Source organism: Sycon ciliatum, chromosome 3 (assembly GCF_964019385.1).
Source record: "Sycon ciliatum chromosome 3, ocSycCili1.1, whole genome shotgun sequence".
NCBI classification, from domain to species: Eukaryota; Metazoa; Porifera; class Calcarea; order Leucosolenida; family Sycettidae; genus Sycon; species Sycon ciliatum.
In genome coordinates, this window is record NC_088645.1 from 41,650,264 (window position 1) to 41,676,931 (window position 26,668).

Sequence of the window (26,668 nt, forward strand, 5' to 3'; positions counted from 1 at the left end):
TGATTGGAGAGCCTCACTCGGTCGGCAACCTCCTGGGTTGTATCACCGGAGCCCTCTGACTGGGCAGTATCCGACAAATCGCTCCTTGCCATATCACCAGGCACGCTTGGAGGGTTCGCATATGTGCCAGTCAACAGTAGCTGAACAAGAGGCTTTGTGATGCTCAAGGATGCTGCGAGCTCTGCTGGTGCACTATCCTGCAACAGAGGGAGGGCCAAACCACCAAGACGCACCGGAAATGACATCAGCTCTCTCTCAGGGCTACCAGGACGAACGCCATCCCCCAGAAGGGCAGGTATCAGGCAATCATTGATCCTCTCATCAAGCTCGGCCAGTATCTCAGCCGAACAAGGTGAGCAACGCAAGTGGTATGTCCATGTGGATGACAGACCCTTCGTAAAAACGGTGTATGCGGCCTGAGGCTGAGTGACAGCCATCCCCGTCAGGGAATCCAGAACCTGCTTCCATTTATCCACCTTCTTGGCCATGAAGGCAGAGCAGAACTCCTCACTGCCAATCGCTCCGCCGAGGTGACGGTTGCCGCTGGTCTTGATGGTAACTCCAGTGGCGGAGAAGAGGCGCTGGGCCTCTTCCTCATGCTCCGGCTTGACCAGCAACACTGATTTCTGTGGGTTTGGAAAGTATCCATAGTCAGGGCCCAGTTGGCTTATGTCTCCCCAGTATGTGGACAATGAAGAAACGCGGCCACCTGCAGAATCGTCGTCCGCGTACCAAACCTGAGCCACAGATGGATTGGATTCCTGGAGGCGCCGAATCATCGGGACTGTAGCGATACCATACAGAGCCATGGCCAGCGGATCGCCCTGGCAAGTACCCTCCAGTGACTCAATCTCCCCGCCGCCGGAGACGAAGAGACGAATTGAAGAACTGTACGTGTTCTGGAACACCTTTGCCATCATCATCATCATCATCATCATCATCATCATCATCATCATCATCATCTACGTCCCGAGCCGACTGCATACCGGTAATTGTAGACTCGAGACAGTACTATCGGCGTACTTTACTGTTCATGTCAGCAATTTCTTCAGGATAAAAGACGGGAGTTGGTACAGCAGCCTTTATTTCTTGTTTTTTTATCATCATCATCATCATCATCATCATCATGTGTATGCCCGTAAACTTATTGATAAAGCAAAGTTACAACGTGGTAAGCCTCTAAGTTACGAAGTCATGGCGATGATACTTGGTGGGAAATGTCTTTTGTATTCGGTATATCCATTCGTTTATCAGCAGTATTCAACAGCGACTATAGTCGAGGAGCAACGTCAAGAATGGCCAATAACTCCCATTGTTCTCTCTTTTCGTTGCTGTTGGTCGTAGGCACCGGCGGATTATGCCGGCATAATTATTGGCATAATTTGGTGGTTGAAAATTTGGAGCATAATTTGGCATCCTCTCGGAGGTAGGAGCATAACTACACGATTATACCACAGTTCTAGTATGTAGGCTATACAATTGTGTACAATGCACCTGATCAGTGCTGGTGGTCTGCATGGTAAAGGGTTCGGAGCCTCATGCAGATAGTGTTTTCAATGAAAAGCAGGGTAGAAATCATGGCAACACCGTTGAACACACTATTGTATGCTCGAACTCGTCTTCTTCAAAGTAACGTTCTTTCTCACACTGATACAGTACATGTAGCAGAAGATGCGAGTGAATCAGCCTTTATCAGGTATCCTGGGGCGACGAGATAGTGACGGGTACACGTAGTCCGCAAAACTTCGCGTACATGTAGAGTCTACATTATGCATGTTACGAAGTCATAATAATTATTATGACCTCTCGATTTTGGCAGCCATGACTGTGCAGGCTAGCCGGCTATAGTTATTGCTCTAATAATTTAAAAAAATTGAGGTATAGGTGATGTTCGGTCATGTTGGAAGGAGTGGTGGAGCTACGGGAGAGATAAGCTGATTACTCGCATGGTGAGAGTAACATCGGTTGGACGAGTATGACGATTACGAAGACAGTTCCTGAACATGATAATTTTCAAGGTAACTCAAACTCAAATTTGGCAATGAAAAAATCTTTTTACGAAAGAAGTCAACTAAAGAATAGTAGAAGTAATGTTTTCTCTTTTCCATGTTGATCTCTAGCATGCATGGATACCTTGGTATGGGGATACTCATGCATTACGTTGTACTTATGGCCACTTGCAAGTACGAAAAGGCACAATTTTCCGAACTTTGAGGCTCCATAAGTACAACAAAATGAATATGTATCCCTGCGTGCCAAAGCATATTATGAGGATTTTGTGCGAATAATGCGAGAATCCATGAAAGCATAATTCCATGATCTCGCGAGCATAATCCGCCGGAGCCTAGTTGGTCGCCTCGGCATTCTCCTATGCCACTCCTGTTTCGATAGAACGTCTCACGATGATATTAGGGACCTTTCGCACCACTCGTACGGATACGAAACGAATGCTGATTCGTCACCTGGGTTCGAGGATTCGTCAGAGTCGCCGCGGAGAGCTCGTTTTCACGAATGGAAGCCTCTTCATTCGTGGCACGCTCCGAATCCGTCAGGTACACATTTATTTGGCCAGGTACACATGTTTTGCCAGGTACACATTTTTTCCCTTGATTCCATGATCCATGCACGTGTGCGCGAACACACCCGTACGCCAAGCTACCGGCCGTATTCGTAGTTGCCATGCACATTTGCATTACGACTTGCGAAACCTGAATTCTGTTTTCAACGAAACGATTACGAGCCGAATCAAACTTTCGTTTCGCATTCGATTCGTAGCAAATGCGAAAGGTCCCTATTATTATACTGATGCGCTTCCTAGGAGGGCGATTGCAGTGAGACGAATTTTGAAAATAATAGCAGAAAAGTTCACAGAAGAACCTTGACTAGCGGCCGCAGTGCTCACTACACTGCGCTCACAGCATACCAGCATACAGTAAAACCTGGGGTAAACGACCTCTGAGTTTAGCGACCACCTGCTCTTTACGACCGTTTTCCCCTGCATCAACAGGTCTACACAGACACTGTGGGACCTGGTTCTAAAGACCACCAGGCGTTAACGCCCGCTTTTGCTTGCACCGTGGGGTGGTCGCTTAAACCAGGTTTTACTGTAGTACAAACGAAAATCTAAGACTAGTAAGAGCACACAACCCCGAGTATCCCCAGTCTCCTGGTGACGTGATTGCTTTTCAGCATGAAACTCGTGAGTAGAGACATTTTTTAAAATCACTTTTTGTTCCACCGGATTTTCGTTTGTAGCCGCGTATAAGCCCATGCCCGCGCATAAGCCCAGGGTTTGTTCGAACATCACAAAGCTTCATCGTACAAGCCCATGGCCCTAGGTCATACCAAGAGTCCATAAATTATGGCAATTATGGACGAAATGTCCTTGTGAAACAGATAAGCCCATGGGCTTATCCGCGGGATTCTACGGTATGTAGCCAAAATGTGGTCGATTCAAATGCCGTTTGATGTTGCAATACTTGGATACCTAGTGCCTGTACCTTGCCTATGCGTTTTTACAGGTTTGTGAGTGATATTTCGGGGTGTAGACCGTTTCTTTATTCAATGCTACATAATACAGAGGATTGGCAAGACGAAATTCGCGTTTGCGTTCGCAAACAATAGAGAGGTCAAGTTACACGTTTTTTGCCCTTTTTCAAAACGCGGTGCAAATCTCACGTTACGTGTAATTTTTAGAGGTTAAGTTACATGTGTGACGTGACGTGAAATTTTGCTTGGCAGGATTCGGATTTAGTTCGCACAAATATCAAATCTTCCACCAAACTCGATAAAACTCGATAAAATTCCGGAAACTCACACAAATTCGGTCGAGATAACCAAGCGAAACTTCCAAAAACTCACGTCATGAACTTACGTGCGGGACAGTCAACTCGCGTAAAACACGTCAAATTTTATGTGAGTTTTTTCACTTTTTGATGTAAAAGTTCACGGACGCAAGACTTTTACGTGAAACTTAACCTCTCTATTTTTCAGTTCGCGCGGATTTCGAACTTTCGCATTTTTCGTTCGGAAAAGTAGTCGGAACACGAATCGCGGATTCGTGTCAGGGGCCTGAGGGCAGTCATAAATTTACCACGCTGTACTGTCTGTACACAATGTACGTCGTGTCAACGTCATGCATGTGCGAATTTTGTTTGCTAATCCTTCTCATAACGCGAATTCCGTCACTGAGTTCGACCTTGGAGAGCGAACGCGAACACGAATTTCGTCTTGCTAATCCTCCGTAATAGTACCGCTACACCTACTTTCATTGCCTCAAAAACACCCTTGCTGCAGGATGACATGTTGTACCTTCAGAGACGGCCGACTAGGCCAGATTTTTGGTGAGGGCACCACGGAAGACCAAACTTCAACTTCATAGCAACAGTTGACACAATTTTTCTCTGCATTCCGGGACCATAATGTCATTATGGTTCCGGAATGCAGAGAAAAATACCGTATTTTTCGGAGTATAGTGCGCACTTTAGATGTGCTATTTTAGGCCCTAAATCGCAGGTGCGCACTATGCTCCGAATATGAGATGCATGTACTTCAATGAAGATTGAAGTGCGCACCCCCAACGAAGATTGGGGGCGCGCGTTATACAAAGGTGCGCCCTATACTCCGAAAAATACGGTAAGAAGAAAGGAGGACCAAAGAAATACTAGAAAGGAAAAGGACATATGGAAACGAGTTAAGAGTAACTCTCCACCACTGTAACTAGATACTATATACAGTCAGAAAGTGCAACAACTAGGCACAAAACTGACAGAGTACTGAGACATTCGACGTCCTGACACCTAGCTTCAACACATCTCCGTAGCGCTAACCGACAGCCTTCCAACTTGGAAGGTTCAAGGTTATGGAAAGACCAAAGAGGGGAAGGCAAGTGCAACGAAAACGAGCACAAGCTACAGTCCCAACGGAACAAAGAATGTCGATTGTCACTGGACGATGACCTCCAAGTTGGAAGGCTGTCGGTTAGCGCTACGGAGATGTGTTGAAGCTAGGTGTCAGGACGTCGAATGTCTCAGTACAGTGCACTCTGTCAGTTGTGTGCCTAGTTGTTGCATTTTCTGACTGTATAATATCTAGTTACAGTGGTGGAGAGTTACTCTTAACTCGTTTCCATAATGTCCTTTTCCTTTCTACTTTTATTATTGGCTCAATACCCGAGTTTCAAAGAAATACTGTTAAACTATAGTGCACAATTGAGTTATAACAGCCCTCTCATGTTAGTACCAGTGGTTGTGAGACATATCCCCTCACCCCACCGTTAGGCGCCGCATACATGTATGCCGCTAGGGTTTACCGGGTGTTAGCGGCCGTCGCGTGAGTTCTCTTCGGGAACGGACACGATAATTATTTACTTTTTACTTTTTTGATGCTGGTATACGACACACTACACCTGCAATGACATAAACACACCGCCGCGACTAGACTAGTCGACTGTGATGCATAAAATCAATGGATAGTTTATTTTACGGGCAAACGCTAACACATAATGTACACACAGTGGCATTCCCAGTGCCGAAACCAGCATGCAGTGTTGTAGTCCACTGTGTCTAAAACTTAGTAATAGCGTTTGCCCGTAAAATAAACTATAAGAGGCTTTTGACACGGAAAAAAGCACACTGTAGTGCATTGACAGCATGCAGTGCGACATTGCACTTGATCAACGAGGTTACGTAGAAACTAATTACTTGGCAACGATTTTTTTTACGAAATCAAGTTTTTTTCTCAGCAGCAATTATTATTTGCCTATCAATGATATCGATAGGCTGGTCGGATTCGGGCAGCAAATAGGTACAAGTAAATGCCAGTCGTGTATCATTAGGCAATGTTGGGACGGTTCACAGGGGAGCAGCAGGAAGGAGCTACAAGGGAAAGTATTGACCAGCACTGCAGCAGCACATTGACGGAAAGGAAATGAAGTAGCATTGTCCGACAGCTATAAATTTAGATATAAATATTAATTTTTTGCTAAATGTACGTACAATGTGACTCTGGGAAGAATACAGTGAAGATTAATTAAGTGGTATAGTAGAAACAACATAGAGTAAAATGGTGGTGGTGGCGGCAGCAGTACCAGCTGTTGCGTTGACAGTGTTTATGGTGGTCCCCCGTGTAATGTTTTTCTTTCATTTTTCATGCATTTATTTTAGCTAGTTACCGCAACAGTGCAATGTACAACTTCAAAGAGGGCCGAGCGGAAAACAAAATAACTGAGGGCCATCACAAAGAGGGCTAGGGAGAGAAAGAGAGAGAGAGAGAGAGAGAGAGAGAGAGAGAGAGAGAGAGAGAGAGAGAGAGAGAGAGAGAGAGAGAGAGAGAGATAGAGAGAGAGAGAGAGAGAGAGAGAGAGAGAGAGAGAGAGAGAGAGAGAGAGAGAGAGAGAGAGAGAGAGAGAGAGAGAGAGAGAGAGAGAGAGAGAGAGAGAGAGAGAGAGAGAGAGAGAGAGAGAGCGAGAGAGAGAGAGCGAGAGAGATAGATAGATAGAGAGAGAGAGAGAGAGAGAGAGAGAGAGAGAGAGAGAGAGAGAGAGAGCGAGAGAGAGAGAGAGAGAGAGAGAGAGAGAGAGAGGGGGAAAAAGGTGGAGCGTTGAGGGTGGCGAAGGTTTTTGGTGGTGAGTGCACTGGTTAGCGTGGTGGTGGCAGTGGTTAGGGTGGTGGTGGCAATTATGATCTGGGAACCTCATGATGACAAATTATTTTTGTGATAACGTAGGTGTGCGTATGTGTGTGTGCATTGTTATTATGTGGAATTGTGTGAGTGTGTGGGGGGGGGGGGGGAGTGTGTGGGTGGGGGGGGGGGGGGGGGGGTGGGTGGGGGGGGGGGGGTGCGTTGTGGGTACATGTGTAGGATCTATGTGGATGCGCTCATACACTAATGTCGAGGGTTGAAATACCACCATCACCACAATCGTCGGTACATAGCACCAGAGTAGTATCATGAAGTGCTAGAGATGTCGGCTTAAAACGACCACCGGTGGGCACAGGCAGGTGCCTAATCTGACCTGATGCAATATGATATACAGCACACAAGGCGGGAGCAGTGCTGCGCACAATAGCCATGCTATGAGCAGATAGAGCACACGCGGCACTGCAGTGTAGGTCAATATCGCGCGGGGGCTGCTCACTCACCCACTGACCTGCGCTGCGTTTGAGGAAACAGCCGCCGTAGCCACCGACTAAGTACAATGTGTTGCCACACAATACCAGTGATGCATTGATGCAGTCCTGGGGCAGCGTCGCCGAGTCGATCAGTTTGAGATGCCAATCGGATGACTCCCTTTGCTGGTTAAGCAGCGAGCACACACTCACACGCCTGCCGCCACTGCCCCAGCGGCCAGCAATGCCCCTCGTGCCACCAATCAGACTAATGGAGTCATCAGACACATGCAGCACACACTCTCGATGACCTGCCAGTGTCGGCCGATCCTTCACCTCCTCCCAATGACCAGGGTGAGCGCAATCCACAGTAGCCGCCGCAGTCTCTTGCGGCTCGCTGTGGCGCAGGATTTTCGGGGCCCGTCCAAAGCTGGTGTACTTGTATCCAACCATGTAAAGGTGGCCATCATGGGACGCAAGTGATGGGTCGCTCACCTTGCTGTACTCGCTGGGTAGGTCCATGCGATGCCATGTGCGCAGGTCCTGTGTCCTTTCTATACTGGCGACCATTCCGAAGCGACTACACGTCACAATGACAAGTGTGCCGTTGTGTGCGATAGCCTTGCGGCGAAAATATTCGCCTGCACGTTCCATTGCTGGTCCCATGGTCCTCCACTACAGCATAGAACAGTAGAAAGATTGGGAACATACAATAATAGTATGTTTCTTTTCCGAAAGGAATTAACGTAAACAATGCTACTCTAACCACCAATCATCTCTGTGCCACGGACAGCACCAGTAGAGCACGCGCCTATCACAATACGTCTGGGCAAAGAAACTACATGTAATTAGTAGAACGGAACGCGTGCAGCACTCAATGGGCGCTCCACCTTTGTTGAGTGCGTTTTAATTTTCCGAATGCAAATTGAAATTCGATATGGAGACCAACTTTGCCGAAGGTTCATACACACTTACAAACAATGATCTTCCGAAGCCATCTTCATACTGGCCAACCCTCCCGTTTTTCCCGGGAAAATCCCGGAAAATCAACACTCCTCCCGGGGTCCCGGGGATTTCAAGCAAACTCCCGGAAAAACCACAGTTTTGTCTGATACAGGATTATCCTGAAAACTCCATGGTTTCTCCCCGAATGTCCCGGTTTTTTAAACTTTTTTCAAAGGTATGTACGGTGCTCATTCGCACTTCGAACTGTGCACAGCACTTTCAAGACCTGGACATGCCTAGCCTGCAAGATCTGCACTGACAAAGTGACAGGCGGGCGCCGACTGATCAAACTGCACTACAGCCGGGTCGAACTGTGCTGTACGCAGAGCTACTAGAGCTGCAGAGTCGAACGCTTTTTGGCGAAAAAAGCTCTTTTTCACTTGTTTTTGTGCCATCCAGGGATTTTGAGAGAAATCCAGGGATTCTGCATGTCTTGTCAAGGGATTGAGATTGTGGTAGTTGGTCAGTATGCATCTTACGTTTGTGAGATGATTTGCTATAGAACAAATAGAGCCATAGACTGATGATTATGCACACAATGTTTTCTATGGATACTTCTTATAATTCGTTGTTTTTAAACAACGAAGTTAAAATGGTGTGTGTGTGTGTGTGTGTGTGTGTGTGTGTGTGTGTGTGTGTGTGTGTGTGTGTTTGTGTGTGTGTGTGTGTGTGTGTGTGTGTGTGTGTGTGTGTGTGTGTGTGTGTGTGTGTGTGTGTGTGTGTGTGTGTGTGTGTGTGTGTGTGTGTGTGTGTGTGTGTGTGTGTGTGTGTGTGTGTGTGTGTGTGTGTGTGTGTGTGTGTGTGTGTGTGTGTGTGTGTGTGTGTGTGTGTGTGTGTGTGTGTGTGTGTGTGTGTGTGTGTGTGTGTGTGTGTGTGTGTGTGTGTGTGTGTGTGTGTGTGTGTGTGTGTGTGTGTGTGTGTGTGTGTGTGTGTGTGTGTGTGTGTGTGTGTGTGTGTGTGTGTGTGTGTGTGTGTGTGTGTGTGTGTGTGTGTGTGTGTGTGTGTGTGTGTGTGTGTGTGTGTGTGTGTGTGTGTGTGTGTGTGTGTGTGTGTGTGTGTGTGTGTGTGTGTGTGTGTGTGTGTGTGTGTGTGTGTGTGTGTGTGTGTGTGTGTGTGTGTGTGTGTGTGTGTGTGTGTGTGTGTGTGTGTGTGTGTGTGTGTGTGTGTGTGTGTGTGTGTGTGTGTGTGTGTGTGTGTGTGTGTGTGTGTGTGTGTGTGTGTGTGTGTGTGTGTGTGTGTGTGTGTGTGTGTGTGTGTGTGTGTGTGTGTGTGTGTGTGTGTGTGTGTGTGTGTGTGTGTGTGTGTGTGTGTGTGTGTGTGTGTGTGTGTGTGTGTGTGTGTGTGTGTGTGTGTGTGTGTGTGTGTGTGTGTGTGTGTGTGTGTGTGTGTGTGTGTGTGTGTGTGTGTGTGTGTGTGTGATGGCTACCGAGGGCAGCCATGTGTAGGCAGTGAGAGCGCATGTAGGTAGAGGAGAGACTGTTTTCTACGGACATAATCATTATTATCTTGGTGACAGCCACATCGTAGCTCAGGGGCAGGATCATCATCGCTGGCCTGTTGCGAAGGGCCTGGTTCCAAATTTTACAATCGCGAGTGAGTGATGTAGAACAGCACTGGGTGGACATACCTATTTCCAAAGCACTGCAAAGCACTGCCTGAACCAATTCTTTAAACACATTGAAATGTGTGATGGTCACCAAAATAGCAAAATGTCATCTCCAGCAAAAGTTTCTTAATTTATTACAGCAGGGAAATATGAACACCAGTGGAGAATACGCCATCTTACATTAATATTTACCTGTCTTGTGTTACTGATATGTGCAATCTGTTCCGATGTTAGCGTACTCAATGGCGGAGACAATAGTCTTCGTTCAGTTTGTGCAGCAGGAGCATCATCCGCACTGCGACGAGAAACGGTGGCATAGGCAAGAGTGGTACTGCTGGTGGATGCTGATCCTGAGGTAGCTGTACTGGCAGCAGCAGCAGCAGCAGCAGGTAGTGAGGCTGTAGGGCGCGTTCCAGCATTGGGTCTTGCAATGCCGGGTGGTGCTGCATTGCCATTGGGTCTTGCAATGCCGGGTGGTGCTGCATTGCCATTGGGTCTTGCATACAGGGGCGCGCCGCTGCGACGAAAAGCGGTGGTATTAGCAAGAACCACATCATTGTTAGACACTGGCCTGGCTGCAGCACTGCTACGACGAAACATGGCGGCAAAAGAACGTCCGACACCGCTGAAGGGCGCTGATCTTGAATTGGTTGTAGAGAAACCTGCAGGTAAAAAGGTCGGGCGACAGGGAACAGCAGGGCGTGCACCTTTGGTCCTTACGGTTACAGCATTGGATCGTGTAGCGTTGGCTTGTACGGAACGGGGGAGTGCGGCATAGGCAGAAGCAGGCGCAGCAGCAGAGGGACCATCCCAAGCGTCACCAGCAGCAGATCTTGCGGAATTCGGTTGCGTAGCAGCTGCTGGAGCAGCAGTAACTGCAGGTCGCCGTCTACCATCAGTGTCCTCATCCTGGGAACAATGATTAGAGAGTTGACGTTAGAAACGGAAACAAGGAGAGAGCCAGAGAGAGAGAGAGAGAGATAGAAAGAAAGAAAGAGATATGGAGAGAGAGAGAGTGAGAAAGAGAGAGAGAGAGTGAGAGAGAGGAGTGGGAGAGACAGATGGAGAGACAGATAGACACAGACAGAGAGAAATAGAGAGAGAGACAGAGGCAGAGGGAGGGAGGGAGAGAGAGAGACAGAGAAAGAGACAGACAAAGAGAGAAAGAGAGACAGAGACAGAGAGTAGGAGAAACAGATGGAGAGACAGAGAGACACAGACACAGACAGAGAGAAACAGAAAGAGACAGAGAGATGGAGGGAGAGGGAGAGAGAGAGAGAGAGAGAGAGAGAGAGAGAGAGAGAGAGAGAGAGAGAGAGAAAGAGAGAGAGAGAGAGAGAGAGAGAGAGAGAGAGAGAGAGAGAGAGAGAGAGAGAGAGAGAGAGAGAGAGAGAGAGAGAGAGAGAGAGAGAGGGGAGAGAGAGAGAGACAGACAGACAGAAAGAGATAGAGAAAGAAGGAGAAAGAGAGAGTGAGATAGAGAGAAAGATAGAGAGAGAAAGATAGAGAGATAAAGAGGATGAAAGAGCGAGAGAGCGAAAGAGAGAGAGAGAGAGAGAGAGAGAGAGAGAGAGAGAGAGAGAGAGAGAGAGAGAGAGAGAGAGAGAGAGAGAGAGAGAGAGAGAGAGAGAGAGAGAGAGAGACAGAGAGAGACAGAGGGACAGAGAGACAGAGAGACAGATGGAGAGACAGATGGAGAGACAGATAGACACAGATGCAGACAGAGAGAAACAGAGAGACAGAGAGACAGAGGGAGAGAGACAGAGACAGACAGAGAGAGAAAGAGAGAGACAGAGACAGAGAGAGACAGAGAGACAGAGTGGGAGAGATAGATGGAGAGACAGAGAGACACAGACAGAGAGAACAGAGAGACAGAGAGACAGAGAGACGGAGGGAGAGGGAGGGAGAGAGAGAGAGAGAGAGAGAGAGAGAGAGAGAGAGAGAGAGAGAGAGAGAGAGAGAGAGAGAGAGAGAGAGAGAGAGAGAGAGAGAGAGAGAGAGAGACAGAGAGACAGAGACAGAGACAGAGACAGAGACAGAGACAGAGACAGAGACAGAGACAGAGACAGAGACAGAGACAGAGACAGAGACAGAGACAGAGACAGAGACAGAGACAGAGACAGAGAGAGAGAGAGAGAGAGAGAGAGAGAGAGAGGGAGAGAGAGAGAGAGAGAGAGAGAGAGAGAGAGAGAGGGAGGGAGGGAGGAGAGAGAGAGAAGGTGAGTGAGAGTAAGAGAGAAAGGGAAAGATACCAGATGTGGCAGTGGAGAACAAGGGCATTGCCTTCGGGTCCATTTTAGCATTCCGATTACCCACCCTACTAACTTTAGAAAGCTGGATGATTTATATCATTATTTACGGTTGTAAATTCAGTTTAAGATCAATGATAATGTTACCTGTGAAGTTGTGGCAGACAATCTGGACAGCTGTTCACTGACCAAGGATATCTGACCTTGGAAAGATTCCAAGCGCTCCATCACGGAAGTTGTCACCTGCCTGTTAGTAGAGACAAGTTGTTCTGTTATTTGTGCAGTACGGTCGTTTGTTAAGGCGAGTTGTTGAGTCAAAGTGTCAAGTCGATTGCTTGTTGTGATCTGCTCATCACGGATACTGCTAATCTGCTGTTGCACCACTGCCTGGTTTTCATTAACATTTGTCATTCTTTGGTAATTTCCACTTTGTTCACTGTGGATGGCTGCAATGTGGTGTCGTGTTGTTGTCTGTTCTTGTTCTGTAGTCTTTTGACTTTGGCTAATGGCTGTTAGCTGCTCTTCCATGGCTTCACTGCGTGACGATAGCTGGGTGATGGCCGTTGCTTGCTGGGTTAGCTGTTCGGAGATAGAGTCGAGGTGACGTACAACAGCTGGTGGTACATTGGGCAGATGAGGCTGCAGTGATCAAGCAAAAAGAGTACACGGACGTACATGTGTATGTACATGACTGTTTGCAACAGTGTGAAGGGAGTGTCGATCACCTCAATACGATGCCAGGTACTGTTCACATGCACAGGAAAGGTTAATGTGCTCGCAGCTCAAACCACCTGCTAGGTCAATAGCCACATTCTCACTGCCCGAGGGTACACAATCAACAGTCTCAACACCCAACACACCCGCCCCATCACCACAAGTATGCACGCATCAGCACACACGTACGTGCGCACACACACACTGGCGCACGAGCATACACATTCCACATCTTCTGACATATGCAGCCGTAGTCTATCCTTGCTATTTCCAAGTTACATAGTCATTTTTCGGCGAGGGCATCCTCCACAGAAGCACCAGTTGCTTCTGGGAGTTCTGCTTGGCTCTAGTTAGCTGCCTTGGACACGAATACAGTTCCGCTGCCAGGGTGAACTCATGCATTTCTCTCTTGCGTGAGGCTGCTCCTGTGCTGGATGACCTCATCAAACCTGCTGCTGCTTCTACCAATCTCGACCACTTCAACCGTGCTCGGCGGTGACCGTTGGATATCTTGATGTTGCATAGCCTTGAGGGACAGCAGACAGTAGCTAAACAGGGTGACACAACTGAGTGGACATGTCGACTGGTCAGTCAATAAGGTTGAGTCAGATGTGGTGAAAACCTCATCAACTTACCCATGGGTGAAAACCGTGATATAGTTATACCAGGAGTCCATAACCCCCAGAGTGTGCAACGCGCGATAGGGTCTTGTCACGACTCGTTTTCAACATTACGTCATTTTCATGTACATTTTCATGTAGCGAATGTCGCGGCCTGCACGCGCAGCTACATGAAAATGACGTAATGTTGAAAACGAGTCGTGACAGACATTTATGTGGCGGTGCACACTCTGGGGCTTATGGACTCTTGGTTATACCGTATAAAATTAAAACTCCGATACTGAGCCAATAAATACAAATAAAATAGAAGAAATCACATGGAAACGAGTTATGAAGCAACTATCCAAGACTGTAACAAGATATGTGTAAAATTATGTTCACCCATGGATACGTTGATACGGTTTTTATTTTAACATGTCGTGATAGGATTCTACCTATCTTTCTTTTGCTCTGTTGTCTGTTTGATCACATTTCAAGTGACATACATGTAATGTTGAAGATTTTCCCCATGGCAGTCATTGACGACATATGAACTGCCTCTTTGTAGCACTACTGCCTAATCATGACAAGATCAATTGTTCTCACAAGTTAGTTCCAGAAAACCTCACTCTATTACGAACTTTATAACTTTAACTCGGACACACACACACACGTCGTGAAGTGAAGTGGAAGCAAATTTTTGAGCTCCGCAGCTTTTAGTTTCCACGGCTTCCTGGCAGCCCTTCTGTGTGGCCAAGATGACTGGTACTAGTACAAGTAGTAAGTATCGATTAGTAGCAGGGCTGACCCACCTCTGGCCGCCATGCCCCCAGCTACAAAGACCGCCCTCAAGGGGCTCTCAGAGGCAGAGATGAAACTGTTGTGCTCCCTTCCGGGTATCGAGTCGTCTGTGCTTGAAGTAATCAAGACCCTGGCTAACGTAGCGTCCGAGTCGGCCAATCGTGAGGATCGCCTCAACAAAAGGATTGATGAGCTGTCGCGGCAGGTGTCCGGCCTGAGTGCGGAGGTTGTATCCTTCAAGGAAGCCGCCATTGCCAAGGCAAGTGTTCCTCCGAAATTTCAAGCTACTCGGCAGAGCCAGCGTACACGTGCGAAATCGTCCAGAAATCGTACCCGTACCCACCCAGGCCAGGCTGCCGGGTGCAGTAGTAGTAGTAGTACAGGTGAGCCTCGTAGCGTAGGTGACACAGGCAGTGACCAAGAGGCGAAGAGTGACGAAGACATGCAGCACGATGGACAGCACAGCACGAGCGTGCGGATGAAGGAGTGATTTTCCGTACAAATACGGAAACATATGGAAGGTTGGCAGCACTGAATAGATTCTAGTTTACCAACGAGAGACTGGTGAAAAGCTGTAACACTCGCTTCATCTCCTCGTGTACTCCCTCGGCAGTCGGTCGCTCCCTGGGTTCATTGGAGTGGCAGCGAAGTGCCAGCGGCTTCAGTGAGTGGTCACCAGGAAGCCGCCGAAGATAAGCCGCTCGCCGCCTTGTCTCCGCCACCACCTGCGTCGTTTCCCGCCCACTGGCGGTCTCGCGGACGATCACAACGGACGGAGCGTTGATCAGGTCGATCCCGGGCATAACACCAGTGATAACAGCCAGTAGCGTAACTCCGAACGAGAAGATATCAAGCGGACGATCATTTGGATGCACTTGTGTACAGTTCTTATGTATCCACACAATGTGTTTGGGTGCTTTCCCTTCACATCAGGATAACACACCAGCCGGTATTGACTGGACTGCGCCACCTCTCCGGCAGGGACCAAATCCTGATTCGGAAAATATTATACCTACATGTAAATGCAAGATTAGGGGTCCTACTACCACATCCTATACTAGACAAGGGGTCCTACTACCACATCCTATGCTACTTACTAGACAGGTCTTAGTAAAAAGAATCCAGCAAATGCTGCATGCAGCATAGTCGACTATCATGTGCAGCATTGGCCGGATTTTTTTCGTTATTGGCAGAGTGGATCGAAACGTCTTCATTTATCGTCAGATTTCGACGTCATCGATTTCTAGCCCTGTCGTGATTGGCCGGATTTTTTTCATCATTGGCAGAGTGGATCCAAACGTCGATTTTAATTTTCTCATTGGATATTGATTTTCGACGATTTTCGACGTCATCGATTTCTAGCTCTATCGGGATTTCTTTTAAAGGGAAAGTATACCCTAAAATCAAATTTTAACCAGTTGTAGTCTTCGGGGTGCTGAGTCGAATGGTCTTGGTCCGAGGAAGCTGAGACGCTCCCTTCCTCCTTTATTCCCAATCGAACTCGCGCACTTCCACCGAAACTGGGTGACTGCGCCCTACCAGATAGGGATTTGTATGGAAAAAGTCACTAAAAACGCCATTTCGTTCTTATAAAAGCACGGATGACCGCGATTGGTCCATATGTTATAGTCTTTCGGCCACTGAGTCGACTGGTTTTGGTCCGAAAAGGCTGCGATGCAGCGTTCGCCCCTTATTCCCAATCTAACACGGTTGAGTAAGCGGTCACGTGCTCATGCGTACAGCAGTCGCCTGGTCACCGTGCCTGCAGGCTACAATTTTCACATCAAGGTTCAACTCAAAGGTTCAAAGCAGGGAGTCGTAAGAGGCTTTTACGACTCCCGGGTTCAAAGGTTCAACTCGAGTGACATAAACGGGCCCAAACAGGCTGTACATGTGTACAGCCTGTTTGGCTAGTAAGACTACAACATATGGACCAATCGCGGTCATCCGCGCTTTTATAAGAGCGAAACAGCGTTCTTAGTGACCTTTTTCATCAAATCCCTATCAGGGGCGTCGCACACGGTACGGTCACTACTCTATTGACCGTACCACTATTTACCCAAAGCACCCCGTAAATCAATAAAATGCACTGATTTGGGCTCTAAATTTCCAAATTTTCGGCTCCGCCATCCCTCCCCCCACAAGTAAATTGTGCTTCAGATGGCTGACTGTACCACACTAAAATGCCTTCCAACGCCCCTGCCTATCTAGTAGGGCGCAGTCACCCAGTTTCGGTGGAAGTGCGCGAGTTCGATTGGGAATAAAGGAGGAAGGGAGTGTGTCAGCTTCCTCGGACCAAGACCATTCGACTCAGCACCCCGAAGACTACAACTGGTGAAAATTTGATTTAGGGTATACTTCCCCTTTAAGCATGATAATTATACTGTAAAACCGGAAAGTCTAACGACCAAAAGGTTTTAAGTTTTTGTAATTTTGTCATGATTACGAGCAGAAAGTTTAACTTTGTCTACCTGGCCACCTGGCCACCCATCTGTATGCGCATCTTTACACAGGTATCTAGCGATAACGGTTTTTTTCAAATAACGAAAAATAATTGGTCGTTAAAACGTTAGACGTTGTGACTCGTTAAAGGGGAAGTTAAGGCAAAAATTAAAATTTCACCAGTTGTAGTCTTCGGGGTGCTGAGTCAAATGGTCGTGGTCCGAGGAAGCTGAGACGCTCCCTTCCTACTTGAATCCCAATCGAACTCGCGGACTTCCACCGAAACTGGGTGACTGCGCCCTACTAGATGGGGATTTGTGTGCAAAATGTCACTAAAAGCGCCATTTCGTTCTTATAAAAGCATGGATGACCGCGATTGGCCCATATGTTGTAGTCTTTTGGACGCTGAGTCGATTATTTTTGGTCCAAAAAGGCTGCGATGCAGCGTTCCTCCTTTATTCCCAATCGAACATGGTTGAAGAAGCGGTCACGTGCTCCTGCGTACACCAGTCACCTGGTCACCGTGCCTGCAGGGTACAACTTACTAGCCTGTTTGACCTTTTTTGGGTGCAGTCCTGTCACTCGAGTTGAACTCGAGTTGAACCTTGGTGTGAAAGTTGTCGCCTGCTGGCGTGGTGACCAGGTGATTTGGGCACCCAGGAGCACGTGACCGCTTGTTCAACCATGTTCGATTGGGAATAAAGGAGGAACGCTGCATCGCAGCCTTTTCGGACCAAAACCAGGCGACTCAGCATCCAAAAGACTACAACATATGGGCCAATCGCGGTCATCCGTGCTTTTATAAGAACGAAATGGCGCTTTTAGTGACATTTTGCATACAAATCCCCATCTAGTAGGGCGCAGTCACCCAGTTTCGGTGGAAGTCCGCGAGTTCGATTGGGATTCAAGTAGGAAGGGAGCGTCTCAGCTTCCTCGGACCACGACCATTCGACTCAGCACCCCGAAGACTACAACTGGTGAAATTTTAATTTTTGCCTTAACTTCCCCTTTAAACTTTCCGGTTTTACAGTATTCAGAAAGTGGTGGACATCACGCAACTGCATTGTAGATAAAAGGGGGGTTTCGTCAACTGACAACCGCTCTCTTCAGTTCCTTTTCACTCTTGGCGCATGCTCTGGATGAAAACCCCTCACAATGTGGCTTCCGTCGTAAGGACAACACATCCCTGCAATTGTCCCGCATAGTCCAATACCTGTGCTCTCTAAAAGACAAGCGGCAGGTCTCCTGCATCTGTTTCTTTGACGTCTCCAAGGCCATTGACACCGTGTGGCACAAGGGCCTCATCGCCAAACTTCGTGCTCACGGTGTCCCCTGCACCCTACTCGCCTGGATAACTAGCTATCTCTCCGACTGAAATCAGTGCGAGACAGTTAATGGAACTTTATCTGACCCCGAATCTGTGACGTCTGGAGTGCCCAAGGGCTCCATTTTGGGTCCCCTGCTCTTCCTCAAATACGTTAACGACCTCCCTTATGCAATTCCCAATATTTCTTTGTTTGCAGACAATACCTCTGTCCTTGCTTCCTCCCCATCTCACGCCACCCTTTACCACAAAGTTCAGACCTGCATCAAGAACATTGGCCACTGGATGAGCACTTGGTACCTCAAGCCAAATGTGGCCAAAACCGAGCTCCTCCTTTTTCCCCAGCCCACAGATCCAGTGCCCATCTTCCACTTTCCCGACGACCCTGGTCACCCTATTTCTGTAGCACCCCATCATAAACACCTTGGCATTGTCATAGACTCCGCCCTCTCCTGGTCTCACCGTGATGACCATGTGTCCTCACGCGTGTGCCGATCTGTCGGCATAATGACAAGTCACTTCTCCCATTTGCCCCACAATTACCAGATTAATTTTTATAAATCATACATCCTCCCCCTCTTCACATACGGCTTCCCTGCTTGGTCCACCATCAACAAAACCCAAATCGCTAAATTAGAAGTTCTCCATCGCCGTGTACTGCACATAATATTTCGTACTGATCGTTACATCTCAAATCCAGACTTGTATGCTGCTGCGTCTACTATCACCTTGCAACGCTACCTTGATGCTTCCAAGTACACCCTGGTTCATTCCATTTTTCTTTACCAGCACCCTGCTCATTTGCAGTCACTTAATTGGTTTACGTCGGGTGGTACCACCCGAAGCCGCGTTCGTCTCCCCCTAGCTACGTCTACCCCATTTAGGCATGGGCGGGTGATGCTAGCATTATGGCTGGCATTATAGTCCCTTTTTTGCAGATGGCATAATGCCAGTTCCGAAAATCGTGCATCTGAACCCGTCCGGCTTCATCCGGAGACTTGACGTTGCAAATCAACCTTCGCAGTGGATTGTATCAGACAATATGCTCGCTGCCGTTTAAGTTTTTTTCTTCTACGCTTTGGCCTTGATCTAAGACGGCCTTTTTAAATCGACTTTTCCAACTTTCAAACTGGCATTATGGAGTAGTGTGAGCATTATAAGTGGCATTATATCCTCATATTATGAGCATTGCCTTTAGCATTATCGCAGCAAATAACTAGCATTACCCGCCCATGCCTAACCCTATTCGCAAATTCCCCTTTCTTTTCCTCTTATTCCACGTGGCTCCAACTGCCTCCCAGTGTTAGGCAAGCTCCAGATATGCCCAAATTCCGTACTCTCGTCAGACAGCACTTCAGTATCTTCCAGTAAACAAAATCACAGCCACATCACTTCCGCTGCATAGCTCACTGGGCATCCCATTGCTTTATAACTTGCCGTAAGTAATCCCTACCCCTTTTGTGTACGTGCTTTTCTTTCTTTTTTCTCTTCTTCCATGGTTGGTCTCAACCTCTCCTCAATTCAAGTGGCCGTCTTGACATGCTACGAGGTGCAGAAATAAATAAAATAGAATAATAAAATTCTTTTATTTGTGATGTCGAAATATTATTGACGTTTCGGTCCAGTAACACATCGTCAGAACTGAAGATAATTTTAGACATCATTAATGAATAATTATTAATTTTTCATCCAGCGCATGTGCCAAGAGTGAATAGCAACTGAAGAGAGCGGTTGTCAGTTCACAACCCCCCCCCCCCCCCTTATAAGCATAATCCAAATCCAAAAATCAGCATAATTATCGCTTACCGGAGACAAACCACGTGCCACCCTCACAGTGTCCAGCAATATCTCATGCAGCTCCTCAGCCTTGGGACGTTCTTCCGCAACAACTGCCAGGCAGCGAAAGATTGCAGGCTTGAGTGGATGGCCGTCTGGTATTCCTTCACCAACGCCGCGCCGCTCGACTTCGGTGATAGCCGTGACGGTCTCCTCACTCGTTCCGTCTGCTCGCTGCACAATCTGTCGGATGGTCCTTGGTGAGGTGTGCAGGTCTGCCGACGGTTCAACTCCTGTCACGACGCTCGTGGCCAGCACACCAAACGAAAATATGTCGAGCGATTCGTTGTACACCGGAGGGTTTTGCAGAGCCTCCGGCGCCATGTACAGCACGTTCCCTGGGCATGCCGTTAGATCTGGAAGAAAGCCAACCAAATCCTCAGGATTTGTTGTTGGTCGGGGTCGCGCACAACCAAAGTCACAGAGCTTTGCGATCTGGCCCTTGATCAACACATTCCGCAAAGTCAGGTCACGATGAATGACAGGGGGATCTCTGCTATGGAGATAGCGAACACCCGCCATAGCGTCCGCCAGGAACGATAGCAGGGCGACACTGTCCAACCGATCTGCACCGACACTGCATTGACAAAGTGTATGATCGAATAGCTCAACTACTAACACTGGAAGATAACGATCGGCAGTGACTCCAACACCGAGAATTTGGCACAAGTTAGGGTGGTGCAGTTGAGACAGTCTTGCTATCTCAGCGCCAAATCGCCGCAGGTTCCTATCTCTCCCCTCCGCATCAGTTGGATCATGTCTGGGGTGCAACACCTTTGCGGCTACCGGTATGCCTTGCCATACTACTCGATACACATCAGCGTCCGAACCACGGCCAATCTCATCCTCGACTCTGACGGTGAAAATACCATGGTACGCGATTTGACCTCTGCGTAAGCCTAGATTAAGCAGTAACGCCGCTTCAGGCGTTGATATCGCCATCCCTACGGCTTTACATGCGCGCCAGGGAGGGTGGAGTGCGTCCGAAAGGCAAGCGCTTGGTCGATCTACAAGAGAATGGTCTTCCAGACTACAAAAGGTAAAATCTCAGCGACGATCTGCTGGCTAGGTGCTTTTCGACGTGGAAGGAGAAACCTTGCTGTCCAGGCCAGAAGGCAGTTCTACTTGTCAGTAGTCCAGAGCAAGCTCGAGCACGCCAGCACTGCCTACGTCCACTGCCTCGCTCACAACGTGAGAGATCAGCTGCTACGCATAAGTAAGAGAGCACTTAGATGCATATTTTGAGCATGACACATTCACGTGGACATCATACTTGCTTGAGCGGTACCACATAATTAGCATAGTAATAGACATAAGTCTAAGATATCATACTAAGTCCATATTCTTCGTGTTCCGTTGCATCCACAATATCTGTAGTTCACTCTCTGACATGTTCTCCCTTCGCCGTGACGGCGCTCACACAGATAGAGTCACCCGCGGCCAAGTCCCTTTCTGTACCCATTGTGCAAGCTCAAGCTGGATACAAATCTATTTCATTCCTTGGTGTTGACCGCTTTAATGCGCTTCCCCAATCCCTTCGCACAAATCAGATCCCCAATTCATTTCGCCATAAAGCCTTATCTACCCTAGACCTACTGAGTACTGTAGTTCGGAACACAACTCCGAGACGAACAGGACTGGTATAATAAATTGAAAGTATCTCTAGGGCGGACGAGAGCGCAATTTTTTTGTATTGTATTTTATTATTTTACTTGGGCATTCCCAACAGACCCTAAGGTCTTCTTACAGGGTGCCCAAGGTGAATGAATTTGTTAAGGCTTTATGGCAACAGCGCTGCATTTGAAGATCGTAGCCTCCCTGTCCAGGCGCTAGGCACCTAGGCTGCAGCAGTGCATGGGCAGCAGCATGTCTTGCTACTAAAGTCGTGTGGCATGACTGACCATAGCAGCTAGCTCCAGTCATCCGTGGCACACGACCATGATTCTGCACTATTAAAGCTGAAAAATTCGCGTGGGCGTGTAAGCAGTCTTTAGTTACTTCCACGGCCTGGACCTGCTACACTAGTCCATGCGTATTTTTGAAATGTTTGGAGGGGAAGAAGGCGAAGAGGAAAGAGACAGCCCTGTTCAGAGTTTGAACTAGCGATCTGCGTTGTGTTTTCTCGAAGCTGCCATGGAGCCAAAGTAGGTTATTTTCGTTTGGCTTTTTCGGCCCCTGCGCATCGTTGCACGGCTTGAATTCGCCACCATCGTCTTCCTCGTCCTTGAATTTAGTTTCGTGCAAAGTTTGGTCACCGTGCAGCTGCTTGCATGCGCACCGAAGTTTTTTTTAAATCTTTTTGTGCGCACCTACATGTACGTAAAAAGGGTACATCTGAGTGGTCTTAGTAATCAGCTTCAAGCCATTCTCCCGACTCTCACCAATACTCAACTCTTCCAACGTCGAAGTCAGCAACTCCAACGCTAGAGCAGCGTTACGCCCAACTCGAGCAATGCCCAGCAATTGATAAAGGTTAGGGTGATGGATGCGACTGAGACGGAAGACCTCTTGGCCGAATGAACGGATTTTCCTCTCTCGGTCCAGAACACCGGGCTCAATCAAAACAGGATGCAGAACTTTCAGGCCGATGTCTAGTCCCTGCCAGTGCATCCGATACACGGATGCATCTGACCCGCGTCCGATCTCATCCTCCTGGCTGAGTCTGACGTCCCCTAAGAAAGCTATGTTCGAGAGTAGCACGCGGAACATTCCAATCCGCCGCTCCAGATATTTTGGATCAAAATAATACTCTCCTAGGTCCTGGGGAAGTTCCGCTCCTGAAGCAGTGAGCGATTTGCGTGCGTTTAACTTTATGCCTGTATCGATGGTTCCGTATTTTACATGTACATGTACTTTGAGAATGTGACTACAATGTACTACGTGTTCAGAAGCACTTGAGTACTTGAGTGTCGATCTTGAAGTGGAGGAACTACATGCAGTTGCAGCTATTGGAAGCTGAAATGAGGAACAAAAAACAGATGAAGAGAGACACGCAGCGATACCGCTAGATGCTAGTGTCGGACAAGCTCAAAGACCCCAAACTGGAGGCCAACTTTTAAACAGGCGAGGGATAGAGCGGCAGTGGTTGTGTAACCAATCAGGGACCAAAAAGCCAAGAGGGGGTTGCTCTCCCCTTTGCGAACAATAAGGACAAGACTGGACCAGCATCTGATGGGAACTCGGCCGAAGAATAGACGTTGTCAGGAAGGCCAAATGGCCACTACCGGTACTTCGTCGTTACTGCATATTTCCAAAGCATTGGGCATTTACAGTAGTTCGGAAGTGACACTGCAGTCAGTGCAGATACCGTCTACATGTAGTACAGGCGATGGGGAGAATGCACAGCACGTCAGCAGGCTGATGGTGAAACTGCAGGTGCGGTGTGCATTGTTCCATGTTGTTCGGGAAGACACGGGCTCAGAGTCCACTCCATCAAACTCCACACCCAGGCTGCAGCATTACAATGCTGCTGCTAGCACTGACTGTACACATCGTGTTAGGTGTAGTGCGGAAAGCCCAAACCAATGACGTATGAATACAGGATGAGCATAGATGGAAAAAGAGAACGGGGAAACTATGGGAATTCAATTGCCAGTTACAGGTGAACGTTGGCGAAGACCTTTCCCCCCTCGCCCCTATCTCGACGGGAGTTCCTCAAGGATCCCACCTTGACCCCATCCTATTTCTCCTGTATATTTAAAATACACTCCCGAGATCAATCCATGATGGCGTGATGGCAACAGGACGGACACATACCTCTATGCTGATGGCACTGCGCTGGGGTTATCCCGACCGCCAGCAGCAGCACCTCAACAGCCCCAGTCAGCAGTGAACATGGTGCACGGTGATGGACTGGGCTGCTACATTTGGTGGCAGGTTTAATGCCGCTAAATCCGTGCGTGTTGTATTCGGCAAACTTGACCCCGCCCAGACTCCTGCGCCAGCACTGCGTGTGGATACTGCAGACCTATGTCCCTCGACTACCCACCGCCGTCTAGGAATCACCCTGGATCCCCGCCTGTCCTTCCAGACCCACATCAATAGTGTCACCTCCAACTTTCGTCGTCGCGTTGTTCTGCTATCCTACATGTCACCCAATCTGACCCCTGCTCTCATTGCCCGCCTGTACAAAGGATATGTCCGTCCCTCCATCGAGTATGCTTCACCTCTGTGGAATAACAAACTGACCGCAGGGAATATTGACACTTTGGAACGATTGCAAGCACGCCTGGCCAGATGTGTGCTTGAAAAAAACACTCTGATGTTTTGTGACTATATCCACTGATAATACTTCGGAGATGCTGTTGGTGCCACAAATTGTATTGATTTCGCCTCATGCAATTGCCTATCTTCAACCCTTCATATCTGAGTGGTATCACTTTGGATTTCAATAAAATTTTCTGTGTGACCTTGTGATACCCACCACCATCGATTACCGATGATAAATCTGGAAAAAACGCGATTTCAAAAAAATGGAGTGAAGTACCAGTACTGAGTCCTACACTGTAGTAGCGACGTGGTCTAGGGCTAGAGCCTAGGCTAGAGGCTAGGGCTGCACAGGCTATGTCAGTATGTGCATGTCCACGAGTCTTGGCGCATCCATGACTCACGAGATCGGATTTCTTTGAGCATGCTAAACCAAAAAAATAATGTTTTCTGGGGAAAACATTTTTTGTTTTTGTTTCGCTGCTTCGTTTTCGAGATCTCGCTGCATGCTGCAGAGTGCAGTACTACTGCTTGCTGTCGGCTGTTCGCAGTTGTGTGTCCTGTATACATGTAGTGCCTAGGCCTAGTGAGTACTAGAGGGACGGCGGTTGTCGGCACTTGGTTGAAGACCAACGCTGATACCAACGTAATGTTGCGTTGTGCTTGTGAAAGTGTTTCGTTTGCTGGAAAAGAGGGTTTACCCTCGGCTCGCTTGGTGCTCGTAGGCTGCATCTGGGGAGACGCTAGTCGGCCAGTGACAGCTGGTGAAGAATGTCGGATCACGGCATAGGTGGATTTCCGAACGGTGCCGGCTGTGTCGGATGCGGCGACAGAATACCAAAGTTATGTGTGTCTCGGATGTACTATTTCCTGACGTTCGCCATGCTGGGGACGTTCTGGATGCTCTTGGCGACCTTCGCGCGCTATCTTGGACTGACGGCGACGCAGGCGGGCATCATATCGGGTGCGCGCCCGCTCGTGGCCGGTGTGGCAGTGGCGGTGTGGACGCACATCGCCGACCGATTCCAGCGTCTGAAAAAGCCAATTCTGCTGCTGGGAGTGACGTCGCACCTGCTGCTGAGCGTGGCGATCGTTTTCTTCAAGCCAGAGTTTAGTTTAGATTGTAAACCTGATCACAACCGTACGGACAGTACTAGTGGATTGCAAGCACAGTTTTTACATCCTTACTCAGACACTGTACCCAGTGCAAGTACGCACACAAGCACAAGCAGCAGCAGCTCCACGCACAGTATGACCGCTGGGTTTGGTTCGCAGATTGTTAACTACACGGTGCCGTCGGCAAACTCCACAGCAAACTCCACAGACGTGGTGGGTTGCAGGGACGTGCTCGCGGCCCAACCCACGTCCGTCAAGTACGGAGCACTGAGGCTGACGCTGTCGCAGACGTTTGCCGTGCTGCTGTCGCTGGTGCTGCTCAACGAGTGCCTGGGCGCAGGCATCACCAGCATGGCCGATGTCGCTACGTACGCGCACCTGGGCAGGGAGAACTACGTCCAGTTCGGCTGGATTCGCGTGTTCGGAGCGGCCGGCTGGGCACTGGGCATTTTCTCGTTGACTATGGCTGCCGAGTACTTCAACGCTTCGTCCTCTTCATCGTCGTCGTTGTCATCGTACGATGTTGATGACAACCCACGCGTACACCTCTCCGGTAACTACCAGCTGGTGTTCTCCATTCTGGCCGTTATCCTGTGTCTGAGCTTCGTCACCGGCGCACTGTTTGAGTTCACGGAGCATGCGAGCAGCCTGGCGCGTACGGCGCTGCGCAAGACACTGCAGCAGGTGCTGACGCCACGCATGGTCCTCCTCTCTGTCGTGATCGTGCACTCGGGCGCTGCCATCGGCGTCGGCCTCTCCTTCCTGTTCTGGCGCATCCAGGACATCGGCGGGCGGCAGTCGGTCATGGGCGTTGCCTCGCTCATATCTGCCGCCAGTGACGTGCCCGCGTTTATCCTTGCACCAGCCGCCATCCGCCGCCTCACTGCCGAGAAGGTTCTGCTGATCGGCATTGTGTGCCAGGTCGTGTACTTTGGCGGTGTGGGTCTTGTCACGCAGCCATGGCAGGTGCTGGTATTTCAGCCGGTGATGGGCGGCATGCATGGCTTACTGTGGGCCAGCGTGCAGGCTATATTCGTACCACTCAGCAGCCCCGGCACGGAGTCGCTCATGATCGGTCTCCTGCACACTCTCATGTACGGACTGGGCTATGCGCTGGGGAATTTCGTCGGCGGCGCGCTGATTGATGGGGTCGGTAGCCAGTGGACGTTTCTTGCCGTTTGCTTTTCCTCCGTTGCCATATTCCTTCTTCAACTTGCGTCCATTTGCTATTTCGGCGATGTTCCATCACCGAGCGCCGACGGATTTCATCGCCTGGGGAAGTCCCCTGTGAATTTTCATCCACTCGCCGGAACAGACGAGGGAGATGGAGGAGAAGAGAGCGAGGAAGTGTATGAGTCGACGTTCTCGGCCAAGTCTGCAGCCTATCCCTAATGCCCCTGGGTGTACTAATAGCACTGCTGCTCTAGAAAAGCTATCATGTTGTATCCGTTGTTGACGTTGAAGCTAGCACCGCAGTGTCCTCTTGTGAAGATGGCGTTTGATAGTCTCATGAACGGGTACCAGATCTCCAGCAACTCATCCACCGTTTACTCAGTCTCAAGATTCTAATGCTCACACCGGATAATCATTTTGATCTCTGGCGTATCCCGCTGAATTATTTTGCTGTTAATTTATGTTACCGACTGCGTTGAGTTTTGAAC

At 48.7% G+C, this 26,668-nt stretch overlaps 2 protein-coding genes across 2 annotated transcripts in view; one reads left to right on the plus strand and one right to left on the minus strand.

Annotated features, from left to right (window-relative positions):
• Positions 1 to 6,833: 6,833 nt before the first annotated feature.
• On the minus strand, positions 6,834 to 20,945 carry LOC135812252 (serine/threonine-protein kinase WNK-like). The gene is made up of 4 exons (XM_065325596.1): positions 19,656 to 20,945; positions 12,117 to 12,608; positions 9,913 to 10,629; positions 6,834 to 7,784 (listed from the first exon to the last, which is right to left on the minus strand). The coding sequence occupies exons 1-4, from the start codon at positions 20,625 to 20,627 to the stop codon at positions 6,879 to 6,881; spliced, it is 3,087 nt and encodes a 1,028-aa protein (XP_065181668.1). The 5' UTR covers positions 20,628 to 20,945; the 3' UTR covers positions 6,834 to 6,878.
• A 3,502-nt stretch (positions 20,946 to 24,447) lies between these two features.
• Positions 24,448 to 26,668, plus strand: part of LOC135812264 (major facilitator superfamily domain-containing protein 6-like protein B) — a 2,388-nt gene continuing 167 nt past the window's right edge. The window contains exon 1 of the mRNA XM_065325628.1: positions 24,448 to 26,668. This exon is cut by the window's right edge and continues 167 nt beyond it. Within this exon, the coding sequence (XP_065181700.1) occupies positions 24,663 to 26,399 (1,737 nt within the window). The 5' untranslated portion in view covers positions 24,448 to 24,662 and the 3' untranslated portion in view covers positions 26,400 to 26,668.